Source organism: Bos indicus, chromosome 18, assembly GCF_029378745.1.
Source record: "Bos indicus isolate NIAB-ARS_2022 breed Sahiwal x Tharparkar chromosome 18, NIAB-ARS_B.indTharparkar_mat_pri_1.0, whole genome shotgun sequence".
NCBI lineage: Eukaryota > Metazoa > Chordata > Mammalia > Artiodactyla > Bovidae > Bos > Bos indicus.
The window spans coordinates 9068111-9081727 of NC_091777.1; the positions used below are offsets into that span (position 1 = coordinate 9068111).

Genomic DNA, 13617 nt, shown 5'->3' on the forward strand with positions numbered 1-13617 from the left:
GAGCCTCAGCTTTGGCCGCTGCCAGCTCTGTGACCTTCCGTGGGCTACTCCGCCTCAACCAGTCTCTGTTTTCTCTCCTGTGAAACGGGCAGAACGGGAGTAGCACCCCAGAAAGGGCGACGAGGATTAATAAGATACAGTGGGATGTGATCTGCTTAGAGCACCGCCTGGCAGATGAGCCCAGGGATCTTAGCTGAGGGGATTATTTGGTGGATAATTTTTCCTTTTGTAGCCATCATTTTCTCTGTCTAGAACATACTTTCTCCTCAGAGAGAACTGATTCCATGCCTAGCTTCTTGGGCCTGCCGGCCATGCGTGCCCTATGCCCATCACTCCAGTCTCTGTCTCTATCTTCGATGGCCAGCTGACTCCCTGGTGTCTCGGGCTCCCTTTTCCTCTCCTTCCTGTGATGAGGATACTGGTTCTCAGGTTTAGGGTCCACCTGGAAGGCAGGGATGATCTCCTGAGATCCTTCTGTACATCTGCCCAGACCCCCATTTCCAGATAAGGTCACATTCACATTTAAGACACGCATTAAAACCCAGACCGCTACCTGATCCAAGGTAGATTTTCCAGTCAGCGCCGACATCCACAGTGATGGTCGGCTTGGGGTCCTAAGAGAAGTGGCCTGGGACCTAGAAGTCTGGTCATCTTGGCCTTCTGTCAGGCTGATCAGGACTTTTGTTATCCTTTTCCCAAAGTAAAAGCCCCACATGGGAAGAACCAGAAGCCTTTCGTCTTTATCTTGGAGCCCAAGAAGCAGGGCGACCCTCCGGTAGAGTTTGCCACGGACAGCGTGGAGGAGCTGTTTGAGTGGTTCCAGAGCATCCGGGAGATCACCTGGAAGATGGACGCCAAGGTAAGCCTGGGCACCTGGGCTCCACTGAGCCTGGTGTCCTCCGGCTTCCAGTCCTCTGCCGAGGTGCGGGTGGGTCCAGGCCGCAGCCACAGAGAATTTGGGGGGTGGGGCAGGGAGGGAGCTCAGACAGCAGGAGCGGAGAGAAAGGGGGCGCTGGGTCTTCCTGTGGGGGCTGCGTCTTGTGTGAAACCTTTGAAGGTTCAGCGTGTGCGTGGTGACCCTTGATGTTTGAGGCCTGTTCGGCCCCGTGTATCTTAACAATAAAGCTTTGCCGTCCTCTTTTAAATGTTATCTTGCTCTAAATACTATTCTCTAATACTCTAAATACCATCTAAATACTTGGGATAAAGCAGCCTGGATCCTTCCCGTGCATTCACTGAGCTCATCTCCCTGGACTGGAAAGGGCCCTGGGTGTACTGGAATTCATAAGACCCAGCCCCTTCCTTCCAGAAGTTTCTGTTCTTGTGGGGGAACCTCCACTCCAGATGGGCATGAGCTTTTGGGGATTTATCCTGAAAGGTCTTTATTTTGTTTCAGTTTTTACTCTGGGGGCCGCCCCCGCAGCAGGTAGGATCTTCGATCCTGGGCAGGGGGTCGAGCCCACACGGCCCGCACTGGAAGCGGAGTCCTAACCGCTGGCGGTTTTCTGAGAAGGGTGAGGTTCTAGTAGGAACAGGAGGGTTAGAACTAGGCCGACTGGAGTGTGCCTCCTGGCGTGGCTGGACCCTGGGCAGGTAACCACACTCCTCTGGGCCTCGGTTTCCTCGTCAGTAAAACGGGGAGCCGGGTACCTAAGTCCCAGGGTGCGGTGAGGACGAGGTGGGGCAGTGGTGGATACCACAGGCCACGCCTGACACTCAGCAGGGCCTGAAGTCGCGGTGGCATTTCACCACCACACTTGTCGTGCCTGGAGGGCCTGGAGGTGTTGCCGTCTCTTGGGTGATGGAGCGTGGTGCTGTCTGGTCTTTCTTGTGGCCACAGAGCCGGGAAGAAGCTTTAGGAAGGTTCCCCATGTGCCTGGCTGCTTCTCAGGCAGATCCTGACCCAAAGGACTGACCCGGGAACTTCCTCAGGTTCTCCTGGACCCCTCTGACCTCTGCTTACAGGCGACGAGTCTCCCTCCTCCAGTGTACTTGGCCTGACCTTTTCTTCCCCGCACTGGGGGCGACTTCACAGTTGGCCAGTCTCTGGTCACCAGAGGCCCCGGGACTCATCTTCTCAACACCCCGGAGTAAAGTCCTCTTCTTTTCAAGACTTTGTGTCGAGGGCTGTTCAGACGGGCACCTTCCCTGGCATGCCTCCCATCTTCCTCCCATCCCAGATCCTCATCACGAGGCCTTACGTACGGTCCTTATTCTCTGCAAGGCTTGTCACGCCGTCACATCAGTCACTCGGGATGGCCCGCGAGCCTGTGGCCAGCGAGGCTGCCCCGCCTCCGTGTGGCCGTCTCATCCATGTGCTTGCGCCTCCAGCGCAGCGCCTCCGAGGCTCCGGGTGGGGCCCGCTGTCCGGGGTTCGTCTGAGAGAGAGTCTCCGCCGTCTCCTTCCAGATGTGTTCTTCAGTGTAGGTTGAGTGGTTGTCATCGTGCTCTGGATGGCGCCGCTTGCCAGCCGTGGTCCTCCTGAGCATGTTCTAGTGTGTGACGTTCTGGGCCCCTCTGGCTGAGAACAGAGAAGCAGCCTAGTGAGAGCGTTTAGCCACCGTTCCCTGCAGACTGATTCTCAGGCACTCACGTGTGGGGCTGGGAGGGCAGAGGGCGTGGCCGTGACACCCTCTGGCCGGGTGCTTCCTGCGTGCTAAGTTGCTTCGGCCGTGTCCGACTCTTTGCGACCCCACGGATTGTAGCCCGCCAGGCTTCTCTGTCCACGGGGATTCTCCAGGCCTAAGAATTCTGGAGTGGGTTGCCACGCCTTCCACCAGAGGATCTTCCCAACGAGGGGCTCGAACCCGTGTCCCCTAGGTCTCCTGAATTGGCAGGCAGGTTCTTTACCACCTGGGAAGCCCCTGGCTCTCTCCGTTTCTTCTGGAGGAAAACATGACTTCGCTGGAAGGTTGTCCCCCTCATTCCCCACCACAGGAAGGGTTTTGAAACTAAGCCTAGCTCTTCAAGCCTGCCGTTCTTGCCTTTGATCTACATTCCTTTTAAATTAGCTTTTACAGCTCTAAGTCCTCTACTGGTGGCTCAGTCAGTAAAGCGTCTGCCTGGGATGCAGGAGACCCGGGTTCGATCCCTGGGTCAGGAAGAGCCCCTGGAGAAGGAAATGACATCCCACTCCAGTATTCTTTCCTGGAGAAGTCCAGAATTTCATGGACAGAGGAGCCTTCTCATATGATCATGAATGTTCAAAAAACAAAACCAAAACACAGGAGGCAGCAGAAGTGACCAAGGTTCTGTGCTGGGCACAACCAGCTGTGGGAGTGGCTGGTGCCACCGGGAAACCAACGTGCACTGTGCCCTCAGTGCACTCCTGGGAGCTCCTCGCCGAGGCCCTGAGAACCTGCCCGGGGCCCGGTAATTTTACATCCTCTCTGGCTTCCTTTGGTCGATGGCAAAAGACCAGTCACTGAGGTCTGTCTAGTTTCCAGAGCCTGACCAAGGAAGTGTGCTGTGATGCCAGACTCTGGGACAGCCTCTGGGCAAAGCTCTGCGGGTCTGGAAAGGAGCTGCTGCACAGTTCTGAAGCAGCAGCTGGTGTTTCATCTTGAACTGATCTGCTTTCTGCTGAAGCTGAGAAAAAAGTGATGCTCTATAATCTTTGGTTGCTTTGTGTTCTGTGAGGCCAGAGGTCCCCGCCCTATGACACAGGTGTGGCTTGCCTCACCCCACCCGGACTTTAAAGCAGTCGTATCATCATTAGAAGCGAGCTGTGTCGTTGCCAGGGTTTCGTCTCCCCAAACAGCGTGTGGTGAAGACTGTGCACCAAGAAGACGTTGACACAGGGATCAGGAGAGCACACCGGGGGTTTGAGCTTAGCCAAGGCTTCAGTCTCCCCGAAGCACTGGCCGCGGACTGACTGACACCTTCCCTGCTCCGTGCCAGCCCTTGGAGCCTTACTGCTGCAGCTTGTTTGGTGCCTAGGGGATTCAGGGCATGTGGGAACGGCTGGAGGAAGCTGGCGTGCTTAGATGAACTCTGGCAAATTTCATGTTCCGATCTGCCCCAGTGAGCGGGTTGCTGCCCGAGCTCAGGTGACAGGCTCGTTTGCTGGTCACTGCTAGGGTTCGCTGGGGCCTTGGGACGTTTGTCAGCAGTCCTCGGCGAAGGCATTCTCACAGAAGTCGGGGTGTCCTCCCCCGCTTGTTTAAAAAGTGGGCGCACTTGTCCTTGACCTGGAGAGGCGTCTCTGGGGCATCCGTGGCACCCTCGTTTCTCTCGTGCCCAGCGAGGGGAGAGGCCGCCCCCTTGAATTAGCACGGTAGCTGCAGCAGGGACGGACTCGGGTTAGCCCACCGTGCAGATGAGGAGATGAGGCAGAGGACGGACTCGGGTTAGCCCACCGTGCAGATGAGGAGACGGAGGCAGAGGGGCTCGACGGCCGGCCCATTGGGCAAAGCCAGCAACTCAGCCAGCTCTCAGACCCGCCCCCGAGTCCAGTCCCCGCCGGGTAACCGCTGTGACACCCCTGTCACCACCTGTCACCTGAGCACTCGCCACCAGCGGGAGGTCCTGCTTCCCAGGGACCTGTCTCAGGTGGGGTGGGGGGACACGCGTCTGGACACTCGTGCTGAAAGGTACCAGCGTGGGACAGTCGGATGAGGGACGGTGCAAGGCTGGGGGAGGCCGTGGGCATTCTGGAAGGTGTAGGGGACGCAGTGTCTCTTTCCTCGTCCCGGATGGAGGTCTCCAGGAAGGCGTCCTGGAGGAGTGAGGCGGGGGGGTCCAGAGGAAGAGGGACCCACGGGCCTGCCGAGGAGGGAGGAGGGCGAGGGGCCAGGACGGGCAGCGCTGTGGTTCAGGGGGACCTGGCCTGTGAGCCTGGGGGCGCTGCAGTGAGGTCTCCGGCACCCGGTGGCCGAGGGTGCAGAAGCGCCGAGGGCGGTGACACGGCTGAGGCCACCGCGCAGGCCTCTGGTCTTGGCGGGGACCTGCTGCGGGGCCTGGATCAGCCGCTCACCTGTCTGTGTGCTGCGGGTTCTTTGGAGAACAGAGATACAGTCTTCCTCCCGGGGGTGGGTGGGCTTAGATAGTATCCGTCAAGCACTCAGTGTGTGATGCCTGGAGCCAGGCAGCCCCAACCCCCCGCCCCTGTGCTGAGTGTTGTCACCTGTACGTGATAATCCTCCCAGGGGGTCCGTCCCCACCGTGGCCCCTGGGGGGATGAGTTCGAGGTTGGCAGAGCTTGAGAGGGAGGCCTGGTTTGGAGTGGAGTGAGTGGCCTGTCTGTGACACGGGGATGGACTTGACTGTAGGGTCCTCCAGGGGCGAATGGCTCCCAAGTCCACGGCGTGTGGTCTGGTCCCCAGAGCCCTTTGCACAGAGCTGTGCATGGTTCAGGGGACAGCGAGTGAGCACAAAGCTGCCATGGTCTACAGAGATCCCGAACTGGGACAACTAGAATTTTGGATGAGCTGTGACAGAGTGATTTTAGTGGGCTGGATAGGGCAGCGGGTGAGAGCAAGAGGGTTAAGGAGAGAGGTGGTGATAAAGAAGAGCCCTTGTCCCTGGTATTCTCGAGAGCCGTGGTCGGAGACTGAGCTCCACGGCGCTCCTGGGTCCAGGTGGCGTGGTGGAGAATTTCCACAGGCAGAGGAAGCAAGGGAGCGGGGCAGGGGTCGGGGGAGGGAAACTCTCCACCACTGCGATTTGCACATGTGCGAGGGCCAAGCAGAAAGACGGGGTGGGGGGAGACTCAAGAGGAGGAGGGCGCCCGCCAGGTGAGCTGGAAGAATGGGGTTTCCCAGGGGCCAGCTTGAGAGCTGAAACTAAAGACGGTTGGCTCCACACAGGAGAACAACATGAAGTACTGGGAGAAGAACCAGTCCATCGCCATCGAGCTCTCGGACCTGGTCGTCTACTGCAAGCCAACCAGCAAGACCAAGGACAACCTCGGTACCGTCTGCCGTCACCCCGCCTCCCCGCCTCGGTGAACACGGGTTCCTTTCCGAGCCTGGCACTGTCACACAGCATGGTGATGGTGGTTCCTGCTCATCCTCCGTGTGCCAAGTGGGAACCTCCCCGTCAGAGTGTCCTCGGGGCCAGGACGCTGGTGAAGCAGGCCCTCCTGGTAGCTTTAGGAGGAAAAACCCTCTTAAAGGGTGGATTGTTTTTTTTTTTTTCTGCTGACGTAACCAATTACTACACATTTGGTGGCAGAAACAACATATGTTTATTCACTCATAGTCGTGGACTAAGTCAGTATCACTGAGCTGAAGTTAAGGTGTCAGCAGGGCCCCCGCTCCCTCCAGAGGAGGATCTGGTCCTGGCCTCTGGCAGCTTCTGGTGGCCGCTGGCATTCCTTGGCTTTTGGCCATGTCACTCCAGTCCCCACCGCTGTGGTCACGTTGCCTTCTCTTCTCTGTAGTCCCATCTCCCTCAACCTCGCAAGTGCAAAGACTGTGGTTTCATTTAGGGCCAGGTGATCTCCCCACTTCAAGCCCGCCATCTGCCAAGTCCTTTTGAAAGAACATAGTCACAGGTTCCAGAGGTCAGGACCTGGGTATCTTTGGAGGCCTGCTGCAGGAGAATTCAAAAGTGGATCTTTGACCACATTCTCCAAAGCAGCAGGTTCTTTGCGCTAATAATGGTCCTAGTCACATTTTCTTTTCCCTTTCAAGTGGCTCCTGTGGTTGCTTGTAATTCCAGGGCAGAGAGAGAGGCAGTCCTAAGCCCTGGTGTTCATGGTCATCGGGAGGCTGGTCCCTGGGCACCTCTTGATGTCCAGGGCAAGAGGCTGGAGCTCTTAACCAGAGTCGGCCAGGCCTGGCGAGTTTAGGAGCTGTCCTACCTAGAGTAGAGCTTTATCCAAACAGTTCAAGAATTGTTTGCGTTTCCCTCTATGCTGCTTCCCATTCATTGTCTCTCCACAGGCACCCCGTCTCCTCTCTCTATCCCTGCTTCCTGCAGGTGGGCGGTTCTCCTTCCATCATGGGTTCACTCATCTCACGCCTGCGACACCTTCGCTGAGGAAGCCAGGGCCCTGCCTGCGTCTCCCACTCCTCAGATCTCCTCCCTGCTGACCCCTTCCTGCACCACACCTTTCTATAACTGTATCCTGTATCGCTTTGGTGGTTTCCTGCACAAGGCTGCTGGTAGTTTTAAACAAAAAAAAACAGATTATATTAATCCTAGACTAAGAGACAATGGGAACCCTGGGCTGCCTTTTCATCTCTGAGACTTCCACAGAGGGCCAGAGCCCGCTGCAGAACCAGTTACGACGGGACCGTCACAGCCACGTGAACTTCTCCAAGAGAGGTTCCGGGTTGCCTTTGACGACCTGCACATCCTGCCGGTGGCGTTAAGAAAAACTCGCAAGACACAGGATAAATGTTGACTCCCTTTCTTTGTGCAGAAAACCCTGACTTCCGAGAAATCCGCTCCTTCGTGGAGACGAAGGCTGACAGTATCGTCAGACAGAAGCCCAGCGATCTCCTGAAATACAATCAAAAGGGCCTGACCCGCGTGTACCCCAAAGGACAGCGGGTGGACTCGTCCAACTATGACCCCTTCCGCCTCTGGCTGTGCGGCTCCCAGATGGTGGCACTCAATTTCCAGACTCCAGGTAAAGGGGGCCGACTGTGGCCAGTAAACCTATGCTGGGGCATCATTCCAGGCACATTCTTCTGGGGCCACTGGTGCAATGCGGTGGCTGGAGCACGTAGTTTTTCTTAGGAGCCGTCAGAGTTCAGCCAGCATGCTAGCATGAGGTCCCATCCCTTGAATGGTGCGGTGGAGGGACCACTGGGCACCCAGACCTTTGCGTTTGGCAGGCTTCTCGATGGTAAGTGACAGACATGGTCAGTCTGGTTTCAGGGAGAAAAGGAAATGCGTTTGCTCCCGTAATTTAAAAGTCTAGGAGTGGAGCTTCAGGCACAGCTGCATCCAGGTGTCCAGTGGCTATGTCGGCCCCCTCCTGTTTGGGGCCATCCCTCTCTGGCGGCTTTCTGCTGGGGCTCTCTTCTGGAGATAATCCTCTGCTGGAAAAAGCCAGCATGCCCACCTTCTTCGTGCAAAGGGCAGCACGGCGCAGAGGCGCCGTGGTGGTTCTTTCAGCCTCTTTGGAGGCCTGCTCATCGGTGCTGCCTCCTTTATATCGTCTTTGTGCCTGCGTCACACTCCACTGAGTGGAGCCATCATGTCCTCAACTGGCGCCCTGCTGCGGTGGCCCGAGGTGACTCCCTTCATTGCTGTTGCAGACGGCGCTGCTCCCCGTAACCTTGTGTGAACCTCCCTTCACACGTGGGAGCACCTGTGGTGCAGGGCGGATCCAACAGCTTTGACCAGCTTGGCCCCGAGCGAAACCACTGCACCCCTGTATCCAGGAGTGTCTGGGCCAAGATACTCCGCCAGACCGCACTCCATGGAGACTGGGCGGGAATGCAAACGGGTGAAACTCTTTCTGGCTTCACTTCACCAACTTAGTTTCAGCAAGTGCCTCAGTCTTTGATAGTGAAAACTGGTGTCACACTGTAGTCGGAGCTTTCCTTATTGGTAACTTCTCTGAGTAACAGAGAAGTGAACCAGGTTTTCATATCCTTAAGAAACATAGGCATTTTCTTTTCTGCAGGCTATATTTGTGCTTCTTATTTTTCTAAGGGGGTGTAGGTATTCTCAGCAAACAGGTATCAGATTTCTTAACAGGTTAAAGTTACCTGTCAGTGGAGTGAAACAGATTTTTCTAAAGCATGTCAGATTCTATGGAAATTTTGTCCTGTGTAAAAATGTTTAGCTTTGAGTACATTCTGGACTTTGTATCATACTCGGAAAGTTGTCCCCAGTGTGAATTTTTTTTTTTTTAATCCAATTTTCTTCCAATAACATGAGTTTCTAATGAATTTTTAAACCCATAGTTTTAAGTCAGATACCTATTTTCACAGCCAGCTCACATTATTTTTATCTTCCACTGGGGTATAGTTGCTTTGCAATGTTGTGTTAGTTTCTGCTGTACGGTCAGGTGAGTTAGCTCCGTGCACATCCCTCCCTCCCTCTTGGGCCTCCCATCCCAGCCCTCCCGGTCAGCGCAGAGCGCCGCGCAGAGCTCCCCGGGCTACCCGGCAGCTTCCCACTAGCTGTCTGTCTGATAGATGGCAGGGAGCGGGCATCAGCCCTGGCCTCCCAGTGTCCACGTGTCCCTTCCCTGCATCTGTGTCTCTGTTCCTGGCCTAGGGCCCTCAGTGCCATTTTTCTAGATTCCACATGCATATATGTGATGCCCGTTTTTCTCTTTTGGACTTACTTCACTCTGGATGACAGACTCTGGGTCCATCCGCCTCGCAACAGATGACCCAGTTTTGTTCCTGACTTATGGCTGAGTGGTATTCCGTTGTATGAGTGTGTCACATCTTCCTTATCCATTCATCTGTCGGTGCGCCTCACGTTACTTCTGGAAGAAGGTCTAAGTCCTCCCCTACCCAGCCCCTCGGCCCCCTTCTTGCCCCGCTCTCAGCAGCAGCTCTCTCCTCCCCAGATAAGTACATGCAGATGAACCATGCCCTGTTCTCCCTCAACGGGCGGACGGGCTACGTCCTGCAGCCTGAGAGCATGAGGGCGGAGAAGTACGACCCCATGCCACCCGAGTCCCAGAGGAAGATCCAGATGACCCTGACGGTCAAGGTAAGGCCCCACCCTCTGCCTGGGCTCCTTGTGTAAACCGTCAGCCCCCAGACGCAGCTGAGGGTCTTTACTGTGGTGCCCGCCAGGGTCGTTGCAGGGGCGTAGAGGCAGGAGGGCGTCTCCCCAGGTCCATCGTGGTCACCTCCCCTTGTTGTTGGTTCGGCGAGTTACAGATCCACCTCTTGCTGGGTTAGCAGGGTCAGCATCTGGTCACACGGCTCTGCTCTTTACTGAGGAGAGGGCTTATCCCTGCAATGGCCACTTTGAGGGGTGGAAGCATTTTAAAACTGACACAACTTTTAGACATTGCGTTGTCTCTGTTAAGAGTCTGTTTTCTCCTGTTTGGAAACTATTTCCCGCATCCACAACAGGGAAGCGGTGGGGGTGTGCGCTCCCAGAGGGTGTAGCACATCACCAGTGATGAGGACACGAGAGCCCACCCATGTAGCACTCTCCAGCTCTGCCCAGGGAGTGCGGGTGGGCGGAATTCTGACACTTGCCTCTTGGGGCCCTAGGTGCTGGGGGCCCGTCACCTCCCCAAGCCCGGCCGCAGCATCGCGTGCCCCTTCGTGGAGGTGGAGATATGCGGAGCGGAGTACGACAGCAACAAGTTTAAGACGACGGTTGTGAGTAAGTTGCCTGGGTCCTCTCCTCACTGAGACTTCAGGCGAGTGGAGCCGCACGCTGGAGATGCTGGTCAGCGGGGCTTCACTAACGCGCTGGTGGCCAGGTCTTTCCCTTCGTCCCCCTTGCCCTCTGTGGGCAGCTCGGAGGGGCAACGGAGGGCCATGGGACCTGAGAGCTGGACCCACTGTGGTGTTTCTCAGCCCGTCACCCACCTCAGGAGGCCTGGGTGAGGCTGCAGCGCCCTATGCCCGTCACTCCGGGGTGTCCCCTCTATGTATCAGCCCCCACCTAAGTCCAGGGCTCAGAGAGGATGCGGCTGACCCGCCCCCAAGGCTGCAGCCAAACTTGGGTGATCTGACCCCACAGCGGGTGGGGAGGCCCAGAGAAATGGCTTGTTCTGCCATTTGAAGCCTGGGAAGAACTGAACTGGGGCCTTTCTAGGCTTGGGATCACGGGCGCCTGGCAAAATGCAGCCGGATAAACAGCTCACAGACTGGCCGGTGAAGGTTGCCTCTTTTCTCTGCTCCCTGAGTGACTCTCCCCAGTGACTCCAGAACCCACCACCTGTTCAGAGCCTGGCCCACCTCCCCTATCAGACGAGCGATGTGGCCCCCAGCGCGTCTTTTCTTCCTTACAAATCTGCTGTTCTGTGGTCCACCTCCCATCCCTCCCACGTCCCAGGGAGTTGAGATGGGAGACTCTGAGGAGAGGTGGTCCCATCTCCTCTGCTTACTGAGGGTCAGGTCTGTGATGCCACGAAAAAAAAAAAAGGATCAGATCCTGGCCTAGATGTGTATTTACACGGCTGCTAAGGAGATCCAAAGCTGACGGGTGTAGAGATGGTGAACTGAGAGGGAGCAGGACAAATGGGGCCCCTGAAAGAGCCTGGATCTTCTTCCAGATGACAATGGCCTCAGCCCTGTTTGGACCCCAACGCAGGAGAAGGTGACGTTTGAGATTTATGACCCCAACCTTGCGTTTCTGCGCTTTGTGGTTTATGAGGAAGATATGTTCAGCGATCCCAACTTTCTGGCCCATGCCACGTACCCCATTAAAGGAATCAAGTCAGGTAAGGCCCGTTTTAATTACAGCGTTCAGTTTTTCTTGGCATCGTCTTTTGGTTTGCGTTGCCGGCTTTTGGAAAGAATGGTGCCTTTGTCTTGGTTTGTATTCAATCGTGGGTAGGCTGAGCAGTGGGTCCTCGTGGGAGTCCTGTGAGCAGGACAGAGACAGGGGAGGGAGGCAGCTTGGGGGCTGGGGGCTCCAGGGGACTCCTGCATCCAACGTTGGATTACTAGCTGGCGGTCCACTCGGCACTGTGATTGGACTTCGTTTTGGAAGCTTACACTCTGTTGGCCTCTCCTCAGGCAGGCTCAGGGGCTGGTTAGGTGCTTGGAGGGGAGGACGAGGCCCAGAGCCACGGTCTTAGGTCCCTTCTCCCCTCCTCGTCCTGGGCAAGTCATCTGGGCTGTCAGAGCCTCACCTTCCTCTTCTCTGAGGTGGGCTGATTCACTTCTGATTGTCTCCCATGCTGAGGAAAACACAACCCCCTGCGTGCCTGGAAAAGGGCCCTGTATTTCTGAGAAAAACAGCCACAGATCCTTCTGGATTCTTTATGAGGTCACTGGTCCCTGTTTTTCAAGGATCATTTTTTCGAGAGAAAAAGACCACTCTCCTTTTAGTAATTTGTATACACAGATAGTCTTTTCTCTTGATGTTGCTTGAAAACCTTGGGTCTTTTTTTTTTAATTCTTTTCAACTTGGAAACATATCAGATACTCCCTAAATTTCTGCACCTTTCTCTGTATCTGCCTTTGATCATTTCTACAACTAGGTGAGTGTGTGGGGTGGGGGGAAATGCAGGTTCCTGGGCCTGTGCCACGGTGTCCTCCCTCAGCCCCTCCGGGGCGGGGCCCAGGAAGCTGCACGTGGAGCCAGCTGCTCAGCTGGCACTTGGAGAAGACCGAGCGAGGCCTCGGCTGCCCCTCTGAGGACACGCCCCCCCTGGAGACACATTGGCCTGGCTAGAAATGCCACACCGTTCCCCTAATCTGGGAAAAGCAGTGCATACTCGTTCGTAAGTCTGAGAGGCCTGATGTTTGCCAGTCCTCTGGGTTAACTTACCACTACTTCCCAGCAAATGACATTAAACTCAGCTAGTTAGCCACAGGCCTTCTTCAATCTGCAATTCACCTCCTTCACATCAGCCAAGTCAGTCAGGCTTACAACGGATTTTTTTTTTCCCCCATAAACAATAATGTATATTTTTGCAATAAATAATGTGGCAACAATGTTTGTAAATTAAAAATTATAAGAGTATTAGGGTAAATAGACAAGAACATTGTAAGGGGCATTCCCTGGTGGTCCAGTGGCGAGGATTCCATGCTTCCACTGCAGGGGGGCATGGGTTTGATCCCTGTTCAGGGAACTAAGATCACACATGTAGTGCAGAGCTGCCACACATACACAAAATCCACATTGTAGGGGATTCCAGTTCCAGTTCAGTCGCTTGGTCATGTTTGACTCTTTGCAACCCCAGGGACTGCAGCATGCCAGGCCTCCCTGTCCATCACCAACTCCCGGAGTTTACTCAAACTCATGTCCATTGAGTCGATGATGCCATCCAACCATCCCATCCTCTCTCGTCCCCTTCTCCTCCTGCCATCAATCTTTCCCAGCATCAGGGTCTTTTCAAATGAGTCACTTCTTTGCATAAGGTGGTGTCGGATTTCTTTGTGGTAGCTGTGCCCTCCCCTTCTGGACACGGCACCCGCCGGACGCATCCCGCACAGTGCAGGGGCTCTGCCGTGTCCCCTCCAGACGGGGTCCTGACGGAGCCCTGGAGCCCCTCCAGGACTCAGAGAGAGCCGCCGCCTTAACTGTGTGGACTCCTCTCCAAAACGCTGTGACTGAGCTTGGGGGCATTTAGAACACAAATAACATCTCAAGGATGATACAGAATGTGACTGGCTGTGAGATGCTCCCAGGAAGACCTTCTCTCCCCGTCCTGCCTGGGACATCCATATTCATGGAGGGCATGCCACAGAATAACAATGCCTTTGTGCATAAGGCTTCGGGGCCTTCTGAACTCGAAAATAAACCCTGCCTGTTGTTAGCAGGGATGCACTTAAGCCTTTAAGCCAGCTGGAGCTCAGCAAAGAGGGAAAACAGCATTTATTGTGCTCAGCGCCTCAAAACTCTTCTCTCTTAATCCTCGCAGCAGTCCTGTGAACGGAGTTTTATCATCTCCGCTTTTTAAATATAAGCACTCTGGGGCCAAGAGATGTTAATTAACTAGCTCAGGGTCACACACCTGTCCGGCCAGAGCCTGGGATTCAGACCCCCCTTGACTTCAAACCT

At 55.5% G+C, this 13617-nt stretch overlaps 1 protein-coding gene across 1 annotated transcript in view; it reads left to right on the plus strand.

Moving 5' to 3' along the window:
• The window catches only part of PLCG2 (phospholipase C gamma 2), a 157785-nt gene that overhangs the window by 127736 nt on the left and 16432 nt on the right, over nucleotides 1-13617 (plus strand). The window contains exons 25-30 of the mRNA XM_019979736.2: nucleotides 702-859; nucleotides 5808-5910; nucleotides 7370-7579; nucleotides 9485-9630; nucleotides 10146-10260; nucleotides 11159-11326. Of these exons, the coding sequence (XP_019835295.2) occupies nucleotides 702-859; nucleotides 5808-5910; nucleotides 7370-7579; nucleotides 9485-9630; nucleotides 10146-10260; nucleotides 11159-11326 (900 nt within the window). The remainder of the gene's footprint in view (nucleotides 1-701; nucleotides 860-5807; nucleotides 5911-7369; nucleotides 7580-9484; nucleotides 9631-10145; nucleotides 10261-11158; nucleotides 11327-13617) is intronic.